This window comes from Antechinus flavipes, chromosome X (genome assembly GCF_016432865.1).
Source record: "Antechinus flavipes isolate AdamAnt ecotype Samford, QLD, Australia chromosome X, AdamAnt_v2, whole genome shotgun sequence".
NCBI classification, from domain to species: domain Eukaryota; kingdom Metazoa; phylum Chordata; class Mammalia; order Dasyuromorphia; family Dasyuridae; genus Antechinus; species Antechinus flavipes.
In genome coordinates this window covers 85996604-86020540 of record NC_067404.1, presented here as the reverse complement: position 1 = coordinate 86020540, position 23937 = coordinate 85996604, and the positions used below count along the sequence as shown (strand labels likewise).

At 40.2% G+C, this 23937-nt stretch overlaps 1 protein-coding gene across 2 annotated transcripts in view; it reads right to left on the bottom strand.

The window, feature by feature from the left end:
* Window positions 1-23158, bottom strand: part of LOC127542419 (uncharacterized) — a 44927-nt gene extending 21769 nt beyond the window's left edge. The window contains exons 1-2 of one of the 2 annotated variants that reach the window (XM_051967988.1): window positions 23056-23158; window positions 17358-19330 (exon numbers count right to left, since the gene is read on the bottom strand). In XM_051967988.1, the coding sequence (XP_051823948.1) occupies window positions 18090-19199 (1110 nt within the window). In that variant the 5' untranslated portion in view covers window positions 19200-19330; window positions 23056-23158 and the 3' untranslated portion in view covers window positions 17358-18089. Of the gene's footprint in view, window positions 1-17357; window positions 19331-23055 lie in introns of those variants that run through there. The other variant, XM_051967990.1, reaches the window with a different exon arrangement.
* Between the last annotated feature and the right edge of the window lie 779 nt (window positions 23159-23937).

Sequence of the window (23937 nt, the reverse complement as noted above, 5' to 3'; positions counted from 1 at the left end):
CATAACCTATAGATCCACACTACTGGTAAGCAGTGTGATCCTAGGTAACTACGTTCACAATATAGACCTTAGTTTACTTATCTGTATAATATTATTTCTAAAGTCTCTTCCAGCTTTAACCTATCAATTCTATGCTAGCTTCACTTTCTTGTCTTTTTAACAGAACAGATTATCTTGTAAGATTCTAGTACCCTCTCTGCAACTGAGTCTTTCAGAGACCTAGAGCACTGAAAGAGAGCTAAGTGACTTGATCAGAGTCACTATGTCAATGCAGGATTCAAACCTAAGTCCTTCTGGCTTTTAGGCTACTATAATGAATGTCTGTCTCTGTCTCTGTCTCTCTCTTTTACCTCTATCAAACCTATCTTAAGTCCTTTTCAATGATTTTCAGCCATGTCAGTTCCCACTGACACATCTGAGTCCCAGTCATCATCAGTTTTCATCTACATTTACTGTTACAGCTTCTAAACTATCCTTCCCATCTCTGTGCTTTTCGCTCACATTCAACACATTCTGCATTTCACTATGCCACTGCCTTGCTCAAAAACTTACTATGGCCTTTTATTACCAACATCAAATTCTGTGCACCCACCCCGGCTGGCAACTGGTTATTTACAGAGGTGTCCAAATCACTTCATCTCTAAGTTCTGTATTTGGATTCTACATATTCTCATAAAATAACTATTAGTTGGAATCTTTTTGAAATAGAAATGTATGGACATATTGAGTAAGAAGGTTTCTTCTACCTATTTAGCCATCTTTTTTCTAATTAACATCTGTGTTTTTTCTTCCTTACTGGGAGAGGGGGAGGAAAGGAAGGAGGAAGAAAGAGAGAGGGAGAGACAGAGAGACAGAGAAACCCAGCGAGACAGAGAAAAACAGATACAGGGAAAAAAGAAAAATATGAGGGGGAGAGTGAGAGAATGAAATCCAAAGAGAGTGCAAGCAAAAGAGAGCAAGAGAGCAAAAGAACATATGAACAAAAAGAATGAAACAAAGTCAGGGAATCTTAGAGAAATTTAGAAAAAGAGAGAGAAAGAGATGTGATAGATGGAGGCAAAGAAAGTGACAGAGAAAGAGAGAGCAAGAATGAAAAAGAGTGAAAAAGAGAGAAAGATCAGAGATGGAGAAACAGAGAAAAGACAGAAACAGGAAAAGAGTCAGGAAGGAAATAAGAAAGAGACAGTAAGAGAAAGCCAAAGAGAGTCACGGTGTTTGTGGATGTGTTTTTCCTATCAATTTTCTATTAATTTATTTCATTAATTTTAATTAATCTAATTAACAAGTAACTTCATTATTTATTAAATTTGTTAATGTTCTTATTAATTTTATTTACCAATGCGTCAATTAAATTCTTCACTAATGTTGGCTGGAAACTGGAGAATGAATGGATGCCCATCAATTGGAGAATGGCTGGGTAAATTGTGGTATATGAATGTTATGGAAATTATTGTTCTGTAAGAAATGACCAACAGGATGAATACAGAGAGGCTTGGAGAGACCTACATGGACTGATGCTAAGTGAGATGAGCAGAACCAGGAGATCATTATACACTTCGACAACGATATTGTATGAGGATGTATTCTGATGGAAGTGGATTTCGTTGACAAAGAGACCTAACTGAGTTCCAATGGATAAATGTTGGACAGAAACAGCTACACCCAAAGAAGGAACACTGGGAAACGAATGTGAACTATTTGCATTTTTGATTTTCTTCCCGAGTTATTTTTTACCTTCTGAATCCAATTCTCCCTGTGCAACAGGAGAACTGTTTGGTTCTGCAAATATGTATTATATCTAGAATATACTGCAACATATTTAACATATATAGGACTGCTTGCCATCTGGGGGGGGGGGTGGAGGGAGGGAGGGGGAAAAAATGAAACATAAGCGAGTGCAAGGGATAATGTTGTAAAAAATTACCCTGGCATGGATTCTGTCAATACAAAGTTATTATTAAATAAAATAAAATTTAAAAAAAAACACTATTCTGAGAAGGGCTTCTTTGAATTTTACTGTATGACCAAAGGGACTAAGAAATTTTTTTAAAGGCTAAGAATCCCCCTCTAGACTTAAGATTTCATTCATTATTGAGAAAAGTATCTTCTTCCAATAGAAATTGGCAACCATTTTGCACTTTATCACTTTTCTAATGAAGTAGCTTGGGAAATTTTATTAATTGTATCATGTACATACACCAAGATGGAAAAACTTTAAATTTTGTTTAATAAAAATTTTTCTCCACAAACCAAAAAAAAAAAAAAAGTGTATGTCAAAAACTATCTTTGTATGCATTTGGGAAAATAAAATACTGTTTTTAAAAATGCAAAAAAAAAAAAATTCTTCACTAATGTAACATAAATTTCATACATTCATCATATTTCACCAATCAATTAACTAACTTATTAAATAATAATTATTTTAATACATGTATCAATATATTAAGTATGAATTTTGTCAGTAATTGATTACTTTTATTAATTAATTTACTTAGTATTCAACAACAGAACCAGGAACATTCAAAAGCAGGTGTTCTCATGCCTCATCTAGAGCTCAATGGAGCGAAAGTCACAATGTTTGATGATTTGGTTTTTTATTAATTTTAAAAATAATTTAATTAATTAACCATTAACTTTATTAATGACTTCTTCAATTTTATTAATTTATTAATTCAGTCAACTTTCTATTAATTAATTTTATTATCTTAAATAGATTTTATTAATTTACTCATTTATTCAGTGCCATGAGGAAGACACCAACTAGAAGAGCCTTTGGAAAATGGCAACGAGGGCTACCCCCTGCTGTGGGCCACACACCAGACCCAAGGGACTCCTGGGAAAATGCCCATCCACGAAACCAGCTGTGTGCAAGACACCAAAGAAAACGGGATGTTGGAAAATGGAAACCAGGATTACCTCCTGCAATAGGCAACACACCATATGCAAGGGACCTTTGGGAAACTGCCAATCTACAAAAACAACAAGACTACTCCCTGCTGTGAGCAAGACAGCAAATAATAATAACTTAAGAAAATTGTACATTTAAAAAAAACTACAAGAAGATAAATGGAAGTTAATGACTATGTGATGTCAAGAATTGGTTAAATAAATTAAAAAAGAAAGGGAAATGGAAGAACATATAAAATATGAGCAAAACAGCCAACCTGGAATACAGATGTAGAAGAGACAATTGAAAAATTATTGGTCTCCCTGAGAGACAGGGAAAAAACAAACAAACATAGAGCCTGGATAACATTATTTAAGAGATTCTCAGGGATAACCAGGTTGATATAATAGCAGCAGAGGGCAAAATTCTCAGTAAAAGTGTCCATCTAGAACTCTAGAGGCATTTCCACCTCTAAATAGCGATGCTGGGATCTTTTCCCACACTACATCCAATGATCTTGTATGATTTAATTCACTGAAATGAAGAGGCCTCAATTTTCATATCTGTGAAATGAAGCTGATGATGTACATGACATTCATAGTCTCTCTTTTAAGGTCTATGATGTGATGAGATCATGATTCAATTAAACAAAATTTTATGGCTCCAGTCTCCATGTACTATGATTACAGTGTCAATTGGGGGACAAAGAAGCTCTGCCCCTTCTAAAAAAATACAACATGAAAAAGCAAGCTGCAGATTGCAATACATGGAGCAAGGAGAGTTCTAGCATTAATGAAACCAGCAATCCTCAAAGTATCAAAAAAGAGATCATTTCTGTTTATAAACTAAAATAAGACAAGGCCCTTGCTGTCCAGATAACAAAGGTGAAATGACACATATGTAAGCAGTAATATATATTCCAAATATTTATAATGCCATCTTGGGCCAGTTGTTTTGTAAATCTGAAAATGTCTCTGTTTCTTAATTAGACTTTTGTCATATTTTAACGTGGTTAATTTTTTTCTTTACTTGCAGAAAATTATTTTGAGTTCTTCTTTATATTTTCTTGGACATACCATTTTAATTCACATGTAATGTCATATATTCTACAGTGTCTGGAGTGTTTGGGAATTCTTGAAGTTGGGAACTATTTCCTAAGTTGAAATAAGTACATTTTAGAGAAAATAAATACTTGTTCATTGAAAAAATCCTTTCAAAATAAATCCCCTTCCTTAAAAACAAAGTCTCTATCTATCCCATCTGGAAAGAGACCCCAGAAAGAAGGCCCTAAGAAACACGGTTGCAAAACTCCAGAATGATGACCTCGAGGAAAAAGTACTGCAAGTCCCCAGAAAGGAAAATATCACCCCAAGAATGAAGGAGCCACAGTCAGGGTTACCCAGGATAGGGCAGCATCTACAGCAAAGGGTGGGAGCCCTGCAATTCCATATTCCCCAAGGCAAAGACCCTGCCCTTTGACAACCAAGAATCCACGGCCCAGGGACCCATCATCCTTTGGGTTCAGAGAGAGCTTCAATGAACAAAGGGACTGTGATTCATTCCTCCTGAAAAAGACCAGAACTTAAACAGCAACACTGGTCTTTAAACAAGCCTAGAAAGCAAACAGGAAAGAAAATGAAAACAGTAATTCAAGGTGAAACGGTTTCCATCCCCAGATGAGAAAATGATACTTGTAGCAATTGAGAACTCTCTTTTCTGAGGTCAGAAAGAGATGGGGGGGGGGGGATGAGAACAAATTGCTTCTGAGGTTCTGACATTAAAAAAAAACATAAATGGGTTGAAAAAGGATAGTATTGGGAAAAAGAGAGAGGGAAACTAAGATGGGATAAATTAGATCCTATGGAGACTTATCACAATAGAGAGAAAGAAGGGAAAAGGAGCACCTCCCCAAACATCATAATAAAATGGAAACTCACCTATCGAGCTCTCAGCGCACTCCAGGGGGAAATGGAACAAAAGAAGATTCCCAGGACTCAGTGGTTCCATCCAAAGAGAGGGTCTCCCCAGCATCAGTAAGAACAGCCACAGCTGTGATGCTTACAGCAAGTAACCAGGGAAGTTCACAACAATTACAAATGGTGGAAACCTGAGCAAATCAAGGGGCTTCTTTCCCACAGGACTCCCCGCCCGGCTTTGTGCTAAGGAAGAGCAAGAAGTCCATGGTGGGCTCTGTTTTAAAAAAAATCAAGTCTTGTGCAGGAGCCTTTTAGCAAGGCCCATGGCATTGCTCTGGATCCTCCTCCAGTTTCTTTGTCCCCATTCTCCATGCTGTGCTGGGAACATCATGTTCACCCCAGTTACTCTGCAGCCATAAAGAGAATGTTTTTTTTTAAAGAATTGTTTGTGGGAGAGGGAAAGTTACTCTCTCTCTCTCTTAATTTAACTTTTTTAACTCAGAAACTATCACTACGAAATATACAATCCAGATTTTACAATCAATATACTTAATAAAGTATTTCTTTCTATTAGCAACACCATCTCTTTTAGATTAGGAGGTTGCAGAATGGCAGGGAGGGGAGCCCACACAAATGAACGATTTTAGCTTCAGGATCCTGGGCTCCAAGTCCCGAGAACATATTTACACGGTTATGTTTCTTAATATAAAAATCTGTATTTAGTGGGCAACAAATATTTTTAAGATGGGAAGGAAGCCATGCTTGTATACAGTCTTTACACAATGAACAAAGGATTCAGAAAGTTTAGGGGTGGGGAAACAAATACAGCTTTTAGAGAGGCAAGAATTGAAAGCAAAGAAGGGCCCATTTTGACTTAGATGTATTAAAGAAGAAGAAAATAGCTGTGTTTATTATGACATTTTGTAATTTGATAAAGCAGGCCTTGAAGAGAGTGTGAGAAATGGAAACTTTTGGGTTTCCAGAAAGTGAAAATTTGGAGAGTTCTAGGAAGTAGATTTAAAAAAATGAAAAAGACAAAAAAGAAGATAAAAGGAGGAGAGGGAAACATAGGGTATCTGTGCTGTTCAAGCAGTGCCTTTCAGAATTATATATAGCAACACATAAAAATAGTTCTTTGGAGGTTTGAATTCAAGTACAAATATTAACGTGTGTGTGTGTGTGTGTGTGTGTGTGTGTGTGTGTGTGTGTCGAAATTCCAGAATAACCTTGGGTTAGGATTATAAAATTGTTTTCTTCAGAGCTCTTTGCCAGCTACAAGAGAGACTGAGAATTTCTTTTTTATGAAAAGGCATCTAAAGGCACTGAGCTGAGGCAGAATGTGTGATATTGAGTTGGCCCAACGTGGTATGTGCATCAGGCCCAATTGCAGTGTTTGGAGGCAGTTTTGGAAACTGACGTTTGGGAAAAAAATATTGTAGTATTTATTCTTGTGCCCTGTATTCACAGGCAGATGAGAAGATGCTCATTTTCCTGATTTATTTCATCTAAAGCAATATAAGGATGCTATTCCACAATGGAGCACCATGGTATCTAAAGGAGAAACTGTTTTTAATCTGACCAGGAGGAAACAATCGCCTGCTGCCTTTTCTGCACAACTGGTAGTTTTCTTTTTTAAGGCAATCATTAAATTAGTCTCACTAAAATTCCCTTCTGCTTTGTTTCTGGTACATCATATGATACGATACGTTTTGCCCTAATAGGGAGCAAGTTCCACTTCAAGTGTAGGGAAAACTCTACATTGCATCATTCTTGCTTTGTTTTCTCGAGTGGGTAATAGAAGTGTTGGCTTGTGGGCTGGGGTAGGGAAGTGCAGCAAAACTAGTATTAGCAAAGGGACAGAAAGGGGGCTGCAGAGAGCTGTGTCTGAAGCCAGTTTGTAGAAATGGGAACAAAAAGGGCACCTGCTGTTAACCTGCTGTATCTAGGGCTGGGGTGTTTTCTATAAGTAATAAAGTGAACTGTCTTTAAGGAGAAAGGGGGAGAGAGAGAGAGAGACAGAGAGAGAGGGAGACAGGGAGAGACAGAGACAGAGGGAGAGGGAGAGGGAGACAGGGAGAGAGGGAGACAGGGAAAGAGGGAGAGGGAGAGGGAGAGGGAGAGACAGAGACAGAGGGAGAGGGAGAGGGAGAGGGAGACAGGGAGAGACAGAGACAGAGGGAGAGGGAGAGGGAGAGGGAGAAGGAGACAGGGAGAGACAGAGACAGAGGGAGACAGGGAGAGACAGAGGGAGAGACAGAGGAGAGGGAGACAGGGAGAAGGAGAGGGAGACAGGGAGAGGGAGAGGGAGAGGGAGACAGGGAGAGGGAGAAGGAGACAGGGAGAGGGAGAGGGAGACAGGGAGAGGGAGAGGGAGACAGGGAGAGGGAGAGGGAGACAGGGAGAGGGAGAGGGAGAGGAAGAGGGAGAGGGAGAGTGGTTCAGTCATCCAAGGCAATCCCCAGACTTTGGAAAGAAATGTCATCTGCATCCACAAAAAGACCTAAGGAGACTGGATGTAAATCAAGACACACTATGTTCACTTCCTTTTCCTGTTTGTTTTTTTATTTCTCCCATGGTTTTTCCCCTTTGCTCTGATTTTACTCTCCCAACAAGATTCATAAAGCAATGTGTGTTAAAATAAACAGAAAAATAAAAAATAAATTTACCAAAAAAATTTTATACAAGTCAATCATAAAATTAACTAACTACTCATAAAATTAACAAATCTGTTAAAGTATTGGTTAATATACTTAATTAATTGATTAATGAATTTAATTAATAAGTGAAATTTAGTTTATCTTGATGGGGAATGTAATTGCTTGATTAATTGACTGATAAATTAATACAATGAATTGGTAAGTAATAAATTTAGTTGATAATTATTTGAAATTAATGAAATAATTACTAGATTTATTATCAGTCATTGTTATTATTAATTAATGTATTAATGAATCTTTCCCATGATTTTTCCTTTTTGCGCTGATTTTTCTCTCCACACATGATTCATAAAGCAATGTGTGTTAAAGGAAATAAAAAAGAAAATAAAAATAAATCATTCAACAAAATTTAATTAAAATTGGTCATGAAATTAATTAATTGCTGATTTAAAAAATCATCAATAATTTTGTGAATTTAATAGATTTTAATTAATTGATTGATTGGTCAATAAGTTTAATTAATGAACCTTAATTTGGCTTGATGGGGATTTAATTGGTTGATTAATTGATAGACACATTGGTAAATAATTAATTATAAATTAATGAAGTAGATTAATTTTTTTAAATAACTCACTCCTCAATGTGACTACCGCTGCAAATGGGTCCAGGATGAGGCATCACAACACATGCATTTAAACCCTGGCTCTGCCATCTACTACCAAGTGACTTAAGTTGGCCATTTACTTTCTCTAGACCTCAGTTTCTTCATTTTTTTTTTGGTTCTAAAAAATAGGAAGAGCTACCAGATCACTTCCAGGGTCCCTCCCACCTTAAAATCTGTGATTAGGCAATCTCCTTAACAACCTGGTTGTCATCTAGGATATACTGTAACCTGTTTAACATGTATAGGACTCATCTAGGGGAGGGGGTGGAGGGAGGGAGGGGGAAAAAAATCGGAACAGAAACGAGTGCAAGGGATAATGTTGTAAAAAAAAAAAAAATTACCCTGGCATGGATTCTGTCAATATAAAGTAATTATTAAATAAATTTTTTTTAAAAAACCAAAAATAAAAAAATAAAAATAAAAATAAAGTATATGTTTACATTAAAAAAAAAAAAACATGTATAGGACTGCTTGCCATCTGGGGGAGGGGGTGGAGGGAGGAAGGGAGGGGAAAAATCGGAACAGAAGTGAGTGTAAGGGCTAATCCTGTTAAAAATTACCCTGGCAGGGATTCTGACAATAAAAAGTTATTAAAAAAAAAAATTCTTAATCAACAACAACAAAAAAAAAAAAAAAAAAACCTGGTTCTCCTAAAAATTTCTTTCTCCTCCTCTCTCTCCCACCTCTCCCATTTCTGTCCCCTCTCCCTCTCTATTCCTCACTCTTCCTCTCCCTCCCTCTCTGCCTCTCTCCCTCCTTTTTCCCCTCCCTCCCTCCCTCCTCCCATCCTTCCCTCCTTCCTTCCTTCCCTGTCCCTCCCTCCCACTCTCTCTCTCTCTCTCTCTCTCTCTCTCTCTCTCTCTCTGTGTGTGTGTGTGTGTGTGTGTTTCTCGCTCTCTTCCCCTCTCCTTCTCCCTCTCTCCCTCTCCCCCTTTCTCCCTCTCCCCCTTTCTTGGTGTCTCTCTCTGTCTATCTGCCTCGTTCTCTGATTTTCCTTTTGTGGGGAATAGATAAGGTGAAGAACTTACAGGCATGTATGCATTCTTTTTCTGTATTTTATTATTTCTGTGTCTCCCCTATGACCTGTATAATATGTGCAGGCTCATATCTATTTGAGCCTTGGCCAGCTAGAAACATATTTACTTAACCTGAACTGATGACATTTATTGGTATTTGACATTTATCAATATTTAGTCTATTAGCTGGACCACTGTCTGCTTGATTAAGCCTGAAGGCCTGACTTTGTTTCCCAGAAATCAGGAGATTTCAGGGAAACAGAAACCTTCCATTCCAATCTCCCCAAATAGCAACAACCAATTAGATGCCTCCCCCTCCCCTTTCAATGCTCTCTTACTTGTGATGTAATTTCTTGTATAAAAGCTATGTATCTTTACTACTTCTTTAGCCCTCCTACCGCGAGCTTGTCTTGCTCATCCTCCGGAGGTTTTTCAATAAACAACTTTTCTGCCTTCTACTGAGGGATCTCTGAGTAGTCATTTTGGGTAAGGGTCTTCTACATCCCTCACACTTTGTTTCATTGTCTCTCCCTCTGTCAGTCTCTGTCACTATCTCTCTGACTCTTGGTTGTTCTCCCTCTTTCTCACTCACACTCACTCTTTCCTCCTCCACCAGCCCCACTCCTACTCTCTCACTCCTCTGTTTCTCTCTGTTCCTCTCACTATCTTTCTTTCCCTTTCACTTGCTCACTTTCTGGCTCTCTCACTCTTATGTTTGACAGTGTCTGTCTCTGTCTCTGTCTCTCTCTCTCTCTCTCTCTCTCTCTCTCTCTCTCTCTCTCTCTCACTCTCTCTAGCTTGTTATCCCTGACTTTTTCTATGTCTTTCTCTCTCTCTTTCTGGCTCCATCTCTATCTCTGCCTTTGTCTCCCTCTCCCTCTATCTGTCTGTCTGTCTGTTTTTGTCTCTCTTTTTCTATGTCTCTCACTCTCTTTTTCTCTCTCTCTCTGGCTTTCATTGTCTACTATTTATTTACTGACTTTATTCCCCTCTTTCTCTTTCTTCTCTGTTTCTCATTCTTTTTCTCACTCACAATTTTTCCTTCTGTCTCTGTTTGTCTTTGTCTCTATGTGTGTGTGTTTCTCAGTGTTTCTGTCTCTTTCTTGCAGAAAGACACACAGACACACAGTGTGGAAAAGCCAGAACTTGAGAAAGTGAAAAAGAAAAAGAAGGATTTGGAAAGACAAAAAGAAGCAGAGTCAGACAGAGAAACAGAGTCAAAGGTAGCAAGCCAGACCCAGTGAGAGAGAGGGGCAGGGAGAGGGAGAGAGAGAGAGAAGGAGAGGAAGAGGGAGAGGGAGAAGGGGAGAAGAAAAGGGAGAGGGAGAAGGGGAGAGGAAGAAGGAGAAGGAGAGGAAGAGGGAGAAGGAGAGGAAGAGAGAGAGGGAGAGGAAGAGGAAGAGGGAAAGGGAGAGGGAGAGGGAGAGGGAGAAGGAAAAGAAGAGGGAGAGATGGACATACCAGAGAGAAGGTGGGAGTCAGAGAGTAAGATAGAGATAAAAAGAAATATTAAAAGATAGAGAGAGAAAAGGACAGAAAAGACAGAGCCAAGGCCAAAGAGATCTAGCCAGAGTGAGCCGGGAGAGAAAAAAGGACAAAAAGAAAGTGGCAGAGGGAGAGCCAGAGAGTGAAAGAGACAGGAGAAAAGAAAAAAAGGAACAGTCAGAAAAACACCGAGAAATAGACAAGAGAGAAAGACAGACAAAGAGACAGAGAAACAGACAGTAAAAGAGAAAGAGAGGCATAGATAGAGACAGAATCAGAGAGAAACAGGGACAGAAAAAATGGATCAAGAGACAAAGGAAAATAAGAAAGAGTCAGAAAGAAGAGAGACAGAGAGAAAGTGAGAGAGGGAAGGAGGGAGAGGGAGAGAGAGATAGAGAGAGACAGAGAAAGACAGAGACATAGAGACAGACAGAGAGAGAGAGACACAGAGACAGAGACAGAGAAAGAGAGACAGAGACAGAGACAGTGGTTCAGTGATCCAAGGCAATCCCCAGACTTTGGAAAGAAATGCCATCTGCATCCAGAAAAAGACCTAAGGAGACTGGATGCAAATCAAGACACACTATGTTCACTTCCTTTTCCTGTTTGTTTTTTTATTTCTCCCAAGGTTTTTCTCTGTTGCTCTGATTTTACTCTCCCAACAAGATTCATAAAGCAATGTGTGTTAAAATAAACAGAAAAATAAAAAATAAATTAACCAAAAACTAATCAAACATAAAATTAATTACCGATAAACTTTATAATAAAATGATAAATCTATTAAATTAATTATTGGCTAATGCAGTTAAACAATTGGTTAATGAACTTAATTGATTAATAAATAAGCGATATTTAGTTTGGCTTTGATGGGGAAGTGTAATTGCTTGATTAGTGATTGACAAATTAGCTAAATGAATTGGCAATTAATGAATTTAACTAGTGATTAATTATTTGAAATTAATGAAATAAATTACTAAATCTATTATTATTAATTTTTTTATTAGTGTATCTCTCCCATGGCTTATCCTTTTTGGCACTGATTTTTCTCTCAGGACATGATTCATAAAGCAATGTGTGTTAAAACAAAAAAAAAAGAAAAGAAAAATAAATCATTCAACAAAATTTAATTAATATTAATCATGAAATTAATTACTGATAAGATTATTCATCAATAAGTTGACAAATCTATTGAATCACTTATTACTTACCTAATTAATTGATTAATAACTTTAATTAATTAATGGAACTTATTTTGGCTTAATGAAGATTTAATTGACAGATCAATTAACTGATAGGTAAATTGATAAAATTAATTGGTAATTAATTAACTAGAAATTGATGAAATAGATTAATTTTTTTAAAAAACCCAATCCTCAAACAATGTGACTTGCACTGCTAATGGATCCTAGAACAGGACACATGCATTTGAACCTTGGATCTGCCATTTACTACCAAGTGACTTAAACCAGTCTTTTGGTTTCTCTAGACCTCACTTTCTTCCTTTTTTAAAAAAATAGGAGGTGCTACCAGATCACTTCCTGGGCCCCTCTCACCTTAAAATCTGTGATTAGGCAATGGCCTGAAAAACCTGCTCATCCTCAAACTTTCCTCTTCCTCCTCCCTCTCTCCGCTGCCTTTCCTTGCTCCCCCCTCTCATATTTTTCTTTTTCCTCCGTTTTTATGTGTTTCTCTGTTTTTTCATCTCTTTCTCTCTCACACAGAGGTCCTCACAGCAACAAACAGTTCTAATACATTTTCTTCTTCCAAATCTCAATTTAAAAAAAATAAAATAAAAAAAAAGGATTTCTCCCGGCTTTTGTTTAATATCCATGGCAGTGAATTGCATTAGTATCAAAAATTGAGTGTCTCCATCCAGTGGCCATAATATGGAACAACAGCTAAATTAAATTGTGAATATATACATTTAATTAGCATATGGAGAAATGAATTACAATCAATCTCTCTCTCTCTCTCTCTCTCTCTCTCTCTCTCTCTCTCTCTCTCTCTCTCTCTGGCTGTCTCTCTGTCTCTATCTCTGACACTTTCTTTGTTGGATTCTCTCTCTCCCTTGTTTGCTCTAGCTTGCTCTCTCTATCAGTCTGTGTCTTTGTCTTTGCCTCTTTTTGCATATCTCTGTCACTCTCTTTTTCTCTCTGTATGGCTCTGTCTCACTGTCTTTGTCTCTTTATTGTTTATTTACTGACTGTTCCTCTCTTTCACTCTCTTCTCTGTTTCTCTGTATTTCTTTATGTCTTTTTCTTACTCTATTTTTCACTCTTTCTCTCTGGCTCTATCTCCTTCTATCTCTCTATCTCTCTCCCGCCCTTTCCGGCCGTCTCTCTTTTTCCCTGTCTGTCTCTTTCTCTTTTTTCTCAGAAAATATCTTTTCTTTTCTCTAACTGTCTGTCACTCTCACTATCTCTCTGGCTCTCTGTTTCTCATTTATTCCCCACTCATAGCCAATCTTTCCCCCTCTGTGTGTCTCTGTGTGTGTGGCTCCTTCACTGTTTCTCTTTCTTGCAGAGAGAGACACATAGATAGAGGGGGAAAGCCAGAAATTGAGTAAGACAGTGCGAAAGAAAAAAAGTGATTTGGAGGGACAGAAAGAAGCAGAGTCAGAGACAGAGTCAAAGGTAGCAAGCCAGATCCAACAAGAGACAGAGGCAGAAACATAGAGAGAGAGAGATACAGAAATGGTCTGGGCATCAGAGAAAGAGACAGAAAAAAGAACACAGTCAAACAAAAAGAGAGAGACTTAGAGAAAGTCAGACAGAGACCGAGACAGACAGACAGACAAAGAGAGTTTGGAAGCCAGAGAGTGAGAGAAAGAGAAAAAGAGAAAGAATTCTCTTCAGATTCAGAGAGATGATTCAGAGAGACAGAGAGAATTCTGTCTCTGTCTTATGGTGATTATTCTGCTGGAAACAATGCCCATTTGGAGGCCCTCCAGAGAGCTAACCAGAACCTTAAAAATAACTATAGCAATCTAGTGTTTGACACACCAAAGACCCCAGCTTGTGCAATAAGAATTCACTGTTTGACAAAAACTGCTGGGAAAACTAGAAACTGGTATGGCAGAAAATAGGCATTAACTCACACGTTACACCATACACCAAGATAAGGTCAAAATAGGTTCATGAGCTAGGCGTAAAAAGTTAGATTATAAATAAATTAGACAAACATAGGACAGCTTACCTCTCAGACCTGTGGAAGAGGAAGATTGTGACCAAAGAAGACATAGAGACCATTACTGATCACAAAATAGAAAATTTTGATTATATTAAGTTTAAAAGTTTTTGTACAAACAAAACTAATGCAGATAAAATTAGAAGGGAAGCAATAAACTGGGGAAACTTTTTTTTCAGTCAAAGGTTCTAATAAAGACCTCATTTCCAAAATATAGAGAGAATTGACTCAAATTTATAAGAAATCAAGCCATTCTCCAAATGATAAATGGTCAAAGGATAGGAACAGACAATATTTAGATGTAGAAACTGAAACTATTTCTAGTTCCATGAAAAGGTGCTCCAAATCATTACTGAGCAGAGAAATTCAAAGTAAAACAAGTCTCAGATACCACAACACAGCTCAGATTGGCTAAGATGACAGGAAAAGATAATGAATGTTGCAGAGGTTGTGGGAAACTGAGACACTGATGCATTGTTGATGGAGTTTGAACAGATCCAACCATTCTGGAGAGCAATTTGGAACTATACTCAAAAAGTTATTAAACTCTGCATACCCTTGGATCCAGCAGTGTTAGCACTGGGCTTATATCCCAAAGAGATATTAAAGAAGGGAAAGGGACCTGTATGTGCCAAAATGTTTGTGGCAGCCCTGTTTGTAGTGGCCAGAAACTGGAAATTGAATAGATGCCATTCAATTGGAGAATGGCTGAATAAATTATGGTATATGAATATTAAAGAATATTATTGTTCTGTAAGAAATGACCAGCAGGATGAATACAGAGAGGCCTGGAGAGACTTACAGGAACTGATGCTGAGTGAAATGAGCAGAACCAGGAGATCATTATATACCTCAACAACAACACTATATAATGATCAGTTCTGATGGACGTGGCTCTCTTTGGCAATGAGATGAACCAAATCAGTTCCAATTGTTCAGTAATGAAGATAATCAGTTACATCCAGAGAGAGAACTATGGGAAATGAGTCACAAAAGAGCATTTCCACTCTTTCTGTTATTGTTTGCTTGCATTTTTGTTTTCCTTCTTGGGTTTTTTTTTTTTACTTTCTTTATAGATCCAATTGTTCTTGTGCAGCAAGATAACTGTATTAATATGTATACATATATTGTATTTAGCATATACTTTAACATATTTAACAAGTATTAGACTACCTGCCATCTAGGGGAGGCGGTGGGGGAAAGGAGGGGGAAAGATGGAAGAGAAGGTTTTGCAAAGGTCAATGTTGAAAAATTACCCCTGTATATGTTTTTTTTAAATAATAAATTAATTAATTAATTAGTTTAAAAAAAAAAAAAAACTTGACCTAAAAAGAGAAACCTATTTTTTTGTTTCTTTTTGAAAGTCCCAGCAGGAAAAAGGACATGCACAGGAATTGTGTGTGCGTGTGTGTTAGAAGAGAGACTTCTCCACCCAGCTACAAGTCCAATGGAATTTCCAAGAGCCACTTTTTAGAGGCAAAACGTTGCTCCAAACTGATCAAACTGCTTTGCAAAAAAAATCTATCTAGACTCAGCCAAGGGAAGGCTGTAGCTGTAAAAGAAAGAGGGAAGGTACAGGAAGCAGAGTCCCTGGGACTTTAAACACCCCCTCCGGGGAGAAAAAGGTGAAATGAAAAACCGAGAACCTTTCTTACCTCCCAGGCTCCCCTTCTGTCCTTCCCAGTCTCCCCTTCTGTCCTTCCCAGTCTCCCCTTCTGCCTCAGGAAGAAAAAGGATACCAAGCCTAACTCTGGAAGCTTCTTCCCGTTCTTCTCGGAGAATCCATTTATGTATCAGGGGGATAAACCCAAATTATCCAAGGCAATTATTTCACAGAAGTTAATTTTCAATCTTTGATGCAAATCACAGACATTGGAGAGAAAATGATCTGAAGGCGGGGCTTTTCCAACATTCTGGACTTCTTCCCAGAATCCAGCTCTGTCTTTCCCCATTTCCACAAGGATTTCCCCATTTCCACGAGAGGCTCAAGCTCCCTGACAGCCCATTTGATGATCTGAGTCAGGCTCTGTGTTTGTTTCAGCTGAAAAGCTCTCCCACCCCCAATCCCGTTCGGACTTGGCTCCCCATTGCTGTGATCACCCCCTGGCTGAACACTTTAATTGCTGGGGATGATTCCATGGGGGCCCAGACTGCAAAGCATCCGGGGTTCCTTCAGCCCCTTCTTCACCCTCCAAACCATTTCCCTGGGGTCCTCCTGCAACCACGGGGTCCAGAAGCAGCTCAGCCTCCCAGCCCTGGCCTCTGACTCCGGGGAGGGGGAGAAGGAGGGGCTGGGAATGGGGCGGGGGAGAGGGAGAAGTGCTGAGGGAGTGAGGCAGGCAGTCTCATGCAGAGGGAGCCTTCTCAGAAAGACTTCTGCCTACTCGGAGTGTTCGTTGGGGGGTCAGGTCCTGCTGCTGCACCAGCTCCGCTGGGGTCCGGCCCGGCTTTTGCTGACTGAAGGGATTGCCAAGCAGAGGAGCAGCAGCCGGGAATCGGAGGGAAGCTTTGGGTTTCTGAGCTGAAAACCGGGTCACTTTGGTCTCGGACGATCTCTCTCTAATAAAAGAAGTGGGGGCCCCCCGAAAGGCAGCATGGGGAGTCCCGAGCTCTCTGGGGTGCTCCGGTCTCTCCTCTGAGATCGCTATCGGGGCCTTTTCCATCCCATTGAAAGCTCTCTGGCACCTTCCAGTCTTTCTTTCCCTCTTTCCCTCCAGGTGCTGTTTCCAGAACTGCACAAGGCCCGTGGGCACCTGTTTTGTTTGTCTGGACTTTAGAAATCCAATTGGAGAGGTAGCAGGGGAGGGTCTCCTTCCTCCACTTGCCCTCCACAGCTACTTTCTCGTGGGATTGTGCTCCGCTTATTCTTTCGCTTGAATTGGCTGAATTCTCCCCCCTCTGAAAACTGAGTCTTGGGTATGGCACCCACTACTGAAAGGAATTATGGGAGGAGCCGCAGCTGGATTGAATCCGGGGGCCCAGGCCAGTCCTTGCCCATCTTCCCTCTACCTTCCTTTGTTTGCTTTGGTGATTGTGGCTTTGTGATTCACTTATTTCAGACTGAAATACAAAATGGAACGGGAAACAACAGAAAATACTGCCAGGTAGATGGCAGACAGCACGGAACATCTGAGATAACGCACGTCCACGTTCAGAAAGCCTCGATAGGTTCCCAATAGAACATTATGTCTGGAGACACCCACCTTTTCTCTGCGCCCTGTAGTTCGGTTCTCTGATGTGGAGGGAAAATGTGGCTCACAGCATGTTATTTGCTTTTTTGGTTGTTTATTGTTTTTCTTTATTTCTACGGAGTTCCCCCTTTTATTCGGATTCTTCTTTCACAAGACTCATATGGAAATACATTTCCCATGATTGTACATGTAGAGCCTCTATTGGTTGGCTGCTTGGTGGGGGAGGAGTGAAAAATTGGGAACTTAAAATGAATGTTGAAAAGCGCCTTTATGTTGAGGTGCGGGAAGAGGGGGGAACGATCCCCTCTGCTCGGAGAGGCAGGTCCACATGGGAAAGAATTCTAGAACCCTGAAATCTGTGGCAAAAAAGAAAGTTTTATTGTTCACTAAGAAGCTCTCTCATGAGGAAGTTTACAAAGAGTGTGTAAATAGACCCCTGTTTTATGTGTAAATCTTTGACGTATGAAAATGATGTATGAAATCATTTTGAAGGCTTTTGTCCCAGAGTCTGGAATTTCCTGAAGGGGATCGGGGAAACGCCCAAAAGATCAATGGAGGATGATCTGACCAAGATCTCCAATTGAATGAGGATGATGCTTAACTCGGGAAGGACTTGTCTGGGAAAGTAGGCTTTTTCCCAGACTCCAAATCTAGTTTTAGGTTCACCCCCATCATTTCCCCCCCTCAAGCAGTCCCCCTCAAATTCATTTAGGGTAAAGGGGCGAAGGTCTCATTCTTCTGTAATTGCTTCAAGCTGACAAGGGTTGCCGAGATAGCCCTAAGTTCCCTGGGGGTTCGTGCCAGGAGGGAGCTGAAGGCGCATCAGCATCCAAGGGGTGTTGTGTGTCCCAGTCGGTCGTCCCACAATCTCCATGCTGAAGGAGCAGTTGAAAAGTCCTAGCTTGGCGCCTGGAGGGAAAAAATCTCAAGAGCAGTTTGAAAATGCAGGAGCCTGATATGAGTAAAAAAAATAATCATTAGGAGTGAGTTAGTATAGTAGTTAGTAGAGACCATAGCCAGGAACCCCACCCAGAGGAAGACTGGGGGTGGGGGTAAGGAGTCTCTCAGAAATATCCAACAGCTTTCCCTAGGATGTGTTGGCCTGGTGGTGCATTGCGGCAGTAAGGTTGGCAAGAAAGTCCTCCTGTTCAAAGTATTCCGACCAGGGAACGAGCTTTGCCGAGCCTTCCCTTAAGAACCGAAGAACTTTTTCCCAAAATCCTCGCTTCTGTCTCCTTGAAGGGGTGGGGGCTGTGTCTGAGGTTCTAGCATTATATACAGTGAAAGGAGCCCTTAAGTGGCCCAGAGTGCAGGCTCCATAGTGCTTGAAAGGTGTTAAGCAACGGGTGGAGAGAATTACGGGTGGGGGAGGGTCCCAATCAGAGGCATTCCTCTTAACAGGAACCTTGGAAATATTGACATAGAAAGGAGCATTTACTTTGCAGAGAAAAGCATATCCCTTTGGCGCACAGAGGGTGCCTGAGGTCAGCTTCTGTAGCCGTCTCCTGGTTGCTCGTCCCCAAGGATGACTGTAGTTACATGACATTCTATCGATCCCAATGTTAGTTTTCAGGAGATTGTGAAGAAGCTTCAAGGAAGGTGCTGCAGAAGCATTGTGGGTGAGTTTGCCAGGATAAGCCCGGAACGGATACCCCACAGTTACTCTTTGGGGAGGCCCATAGTCATAGGTGCATCTAGCCTGAGACCCACCTATGCAGCTGGTACAAGTCGCCGAGGTGAAATTGCGGCAGGCTCCAGAGAGGTCACACTCACTTGCACTCCCAGTATCGGTGGTACAAGTCAGTGTCCCCACATCAGGGATGTCAACGTGGCCATTATGGGCCACGGTGACAACCACTGTCTCTGTGTTGTGGTGATGTGTAAATAGGAGATCTTTCCCAGCCAGAAAGCAGGGGGCAGTCGGGTCAGAGGAGTTCCCCTGGGGGGTGGCTAGTACAAATGGAGTGGCGTCCAGGGACGAGATAGTGACCCGTGGGAATGGGGCCTTTGCAAAGAATGCATTAGGCCGCACCTGTGGGCCGCCTTGCGGGTGTTGGTGGCACACCCAACAATCCTGGACACCCCCATTACCCTCAGAGTTCCCTAGCCTGACCGGGAAGTTGTCTCCCCACTGGCGAGGGCCCACAGAGTAAGACAAGCAAAGCTGGAGAGAGAGTATCAGGAGTAGAGTCCTCATGGCGATAAGGGAAGGAAGGAGATTAGAGGGAGAGAGAGACAGATGATTTCACCCTTCTTTCTCCAGAGTTTTTTCAGACTTCTGGTGGAAGAGAAACTTCAGGTCGGGCTTACAGGCATATCCTGAGGTACCTGAAAGAGAGGTAATAAGCAGCATTTTGAATCCTAGAAATATAAGGCCAGCTGGGGGCCCCTTCCAGTCTGACTGATGTTCGAGTGGTCAGAACAAGCTCTTGTATGGGCCTTGGCCCTTTACACCCAGAGGGTCAGACCCCTGGGACTTCCAGGTTTTTAAGTACACCATGTCCCCAGGATTTACAGGAGAGGCGATCTGAGCATGAGCATCTGTAGGTTGAGGAAGATGCTCGTTTGCGTATTCAGAGAGGGCCTTCTGAACTGCACCGAGCTGTGTGGCAAACTGAGGGACCGATGCTGTTCTGGATCTACAGGAATACCAGTAGTCAGAAAAGGCTGTCCATACAGGAGTTCAAAAGGGCTCAGCTTAATGTTCTTCCAAGGGGTGATTCAGACTCTAAGCAATCCTAATGGGAGATTCCTTATCCGTTGCTCTCCAGTCTCTAAGCACAGTTTAGTGAGGACTCGCTTGAGAGTGGGGTTCATTTTCTCCACCTTCCCAGAAGAAACCTGAGGACACCAAGCAGAGTGCAGGTGCTAGGGGATTTTGAGTGCTTTGGCTGGGAAGGAAAGGCCGGCCCATTGTCACTCTGTAAGGAGCTAGGTAGGCCAAAATGAGGTATGGGCCTTTTTAGTAAGCATTGTGATACCTCCTGAGCCTTCTCGGTCCAGGAAGGAAAGGCTTCTACCAACTGGGATGATACAGGAGCAGCAAAAGGCAAAATCATGCTTAAAAGTGTCCATCTAGACCGCTAGAGTCACTTCCAGTTCTAAATAGTGATCCCGGCATCTTTTCCCACTCTACAGCCAGTGATCTTCTATAATTTAATTCACTAAAACTAAGAAGGCCTCAGTCGCCATATCTGTGCAATGAAGCTGATGATGCACATGACATTCAGTGTCGTCTCTCTTTTAAGATCTCGGAGGCAATGAGATTATAATTCACTTCAACAAATATTGATGGATCCAGTCCCCATATACCTGTTCCTATTGTGTCAGGTGTGGGGGTAAAGAAGCTCTGCCGCTTCTGGAATCGTACAACATGAAAAGGCAGGCTAGGGATTAAAAGACATATATACTACGGGGAGTTCTAGCATTAAAAATACTAAACTAATAAAATTAATAAATAAAAATCAATCATATTAATTTAATTATCAATGAAACTAACAATCAATTTACTAAATTTATCATTAAACTGATAGATTAATACATTAATTACAAAATCAATAAAAATCTAATAAATTAATAGCCATCTCCACCCAGAGAGAGGACTGTGGGAACTGAGGTTGGTGCACAACAAAGAATTCTCACTCTGTTTGTTGTTGTTTGCTTACATTTTGTTTTCTTCATCTTTTTGTTCCGGTTTGATTTGATTTTTCTTGTACAGCAAGATAATTGTATAAATGTGTATGCATAGATTGGATTAAACATATATTTTTACCATGTTTAACATCTATTGGACTACTTGCCATCTAGAGGAGGGAAGTGGGAAAGTGGAACACAAGGTTTTGCAAGGGCTAATGTTGCAGAATTGTCCATGCATATGTTTTGAATAATAAAAAAAACTTTAAGAAAAAAAATAGAAGAAAAAAAAGAAATTGCATCTAATGTGATGATATGAAAGGAAAAAAGCATTTATAGGTTGAAAAAGGATTGTATTGGGAAAAGAAGAAAAGGGAGCTATAATGGGATAAATTAGATCCCATGGAGACTTACTACAATCAAGAGAAAGAAGAGAAGAGGATCAGCTCCCTGATATCATTCTTTCCCCTCCAGTGTAACTGAGGCAGTAAAAAAGGAAGATACATACTGGACATAAGTAGAACTGTTAGACCTCTTTTCCCTATCTCCAAGGCATCAGGGGCAGGACCAGGAAGGGGAAGGCAGTGGGCACAGAGAAGGCATTCGACTCCTTCCTTTGCTCCCATTTGGCCTCAGACGAAGCTAGCATGAACAAACAGCTCTCAGTTACCCAGAGAACTGCAGCATGGCAGAGTGAAGCTGGGAATTCACTGGAGCTTTCCCAGTTTCCCTTGAAAACCACATGAAATCAAGACTCTGGGTTGCCCACTATCACTATTACTATTCAATACTGTATTTGAAACGTTAGCTTTGGCAATAAGAGAAGAAAAAGAAATTAAAGGAATTAGAGCAGGTAATGAGGAAACAAAATTATGCCATGAAACGAAAAGATGGCTTGAAGGTGTGCTCGGAGAATCCTAGAGAATTAAATAAAAAAAGATTACTAACTATAAACGTCAGCAAAATTGCAGGATGCAAAATGAATCCATGTAAATCATCAGCATTTCTATGTCACCAACAAAGTCCAGCAGTAAGATATACAAAGAGAAATCCTATTTAAAGTCACTGTAGATGATATAAAATATGTGGGATTTTACCTGCCAAACAAGATCCAGAAGTATAGGAACACAATTACAAAATGCTTTCCACACAATAAAGTTAGATCTAAACAATGGGAAGAATACCAAGTGCTCATGGGTAGGAAGAGCAAGTTTAAGAACAAAGGCAATTCTCCCAAAATTAATCAACTTACTTAGTGCCATACCAACCAAACTGTCAAGAAATTACTTTACAGAGTCAGAAAAAAATCACAAAGCTCATCTGGAAGAACAAGAATTTCTGGGGAATTGATGAAAAAATTGCAAAGGAAGGTGGCCTAGCTGTACCAGACCCAAAACTGTATTAAAAAAGAGCAGTCATCAAAACCTTGGTACTGGCTAAGAAACAGAGAAGTTCATCAGTGGATTGGGTTAGGTTCATAAGACACATTAGGCAATGACTATAATAATCTCATGTTTAACGAACTCAAAGACCTCAGGTTCTGTGATAAGAGTTCACTATTTCACAAAAATTGCTCGGAAAATTGGAAAAATCGTATGCCAGAAACTTATCACTGACAAAGACCTAACATCCGATATCAAGAAAAGGTTGAAATGGGTTCATGATGTACACCTAAAGGGTGATACTATAAGCAAATTAAGAAAACAAGGGATAGTCTACTTCTCCAACCGGTGGAGAAGGAAGCAACTTATAATCAAAGAAGAACAAGAGAACATTATGAAAGACAAAATGGATAATTTGGATTGTATTAAATTAAAAAGCATTTGTACAATCAAAACCAATCCAGACAAAATGAGGATGGCAACAGAAAAACTGGGGAAAAGGGTTCTGATAAATGTCTCAATTCTAAAATATATAGAGAATTGATTCAAAGTGATAAGAAGACAAGCCATTTTCCAAGAGATAAATGGTCAAATGATATGAATAGACCATTTGCTGATGAAGAAATTAAAACCATTTCTAGTCATATGAAAAAATGCTCTAAATCTCTATGGATCAAAGAAATGCAAACTGAGACAACTCTGAGGTACCACTACACCCCCCTCAGATTGGCTAAGAAAACAAGCAGTCCTATCCACTGGTTCCCTGTTTCTTGCCTTTGGAAGAAGGAAGAGAAAACAGAACCCAGACAGCTATCAACCTCCATGGGAATGTGAGGAGACAACCCTCCATTCTGCCATGACTCCTTCACTTCCAAGCCCAGGATGAACTTGTATACAGACCCTCCCAGCCACATCCTATGTGGAGAAGACTAGCAACAGCTTCTTCCTCTTTTCCTTTGCCATTCTAAAACTTCTCCCCAAAAGGACCCTTTCCCCTCCAGGTATTCCGAGGCAGCAAACAAAACAGTACATGCTTACCTCACACAAGAACTTGGGTTAGACTCCTTGCAAACATGTCCAGCTCTCCAAGGCTCCAGTAGACTAGAGAGAGAGAGAAAGAGGGTGGGAGAAGAAATCAATAGTGTGCTAAGGAAGAGCAAGCAGTCTATCAAAGAAGCACATCTTGTGCAGGAGCCATTTAGCAAGGTACATGGTATTCCGCTGGATCCTCCTCGAGCTTCCCTGTACGCATTCTCTGTGCTGTGCTAGGAACATCATGTTCACACCAGTTATTCGACAGCCATAAATAGAATGCACATTTTTTGTAAAAATATTTTCAAGGGAAAGGTAAAGTTACTCTCTGACTCTCAGTTTAACTTTTTCAAAATCAGGAATCGTCACTTGCAGAACATAAAATCCCTATTTTACAATTACTCTACTTAATAAAGTATTTCTTCCTATTATAAACACAATCTCTTTTAGAATAGGAGGTTGAGAATGGAAGGGAAGGGAGCCAACAAAAATTAGTTTAGCTTTAGAATCTGGTTTCCAGTTCCTAAGAACATATTTCCACAATTATGGTTCTTAATACAAAGATGTATATTTAGCGGGCAACAAAGATGTTTAAGCTGGGAAGGAAGCCATGCTTGTATACTGTTTTTTCAGAGTGAACAATTGATTTGGAAGGTTTAGGCATGGGGAAATTAATTATAGCTTCTAGAGATGCAATAATTGAAAACAATTAAGTATAAAGTCTGAGCTAGCTCCCTGGAGGGCCTCAGGATCAGTCAGAGTCAGGAGCAATCAAAGTCCTTGGTCTTTAGGGGGAGAAGTGGAAGCAGCAGGCAAACTGCCACTCAGCTTGCCAAAGATGTATCCTGGATTCTGGAGTCCAGAGTCTCCAGCCTCTCTCCTCCTCGT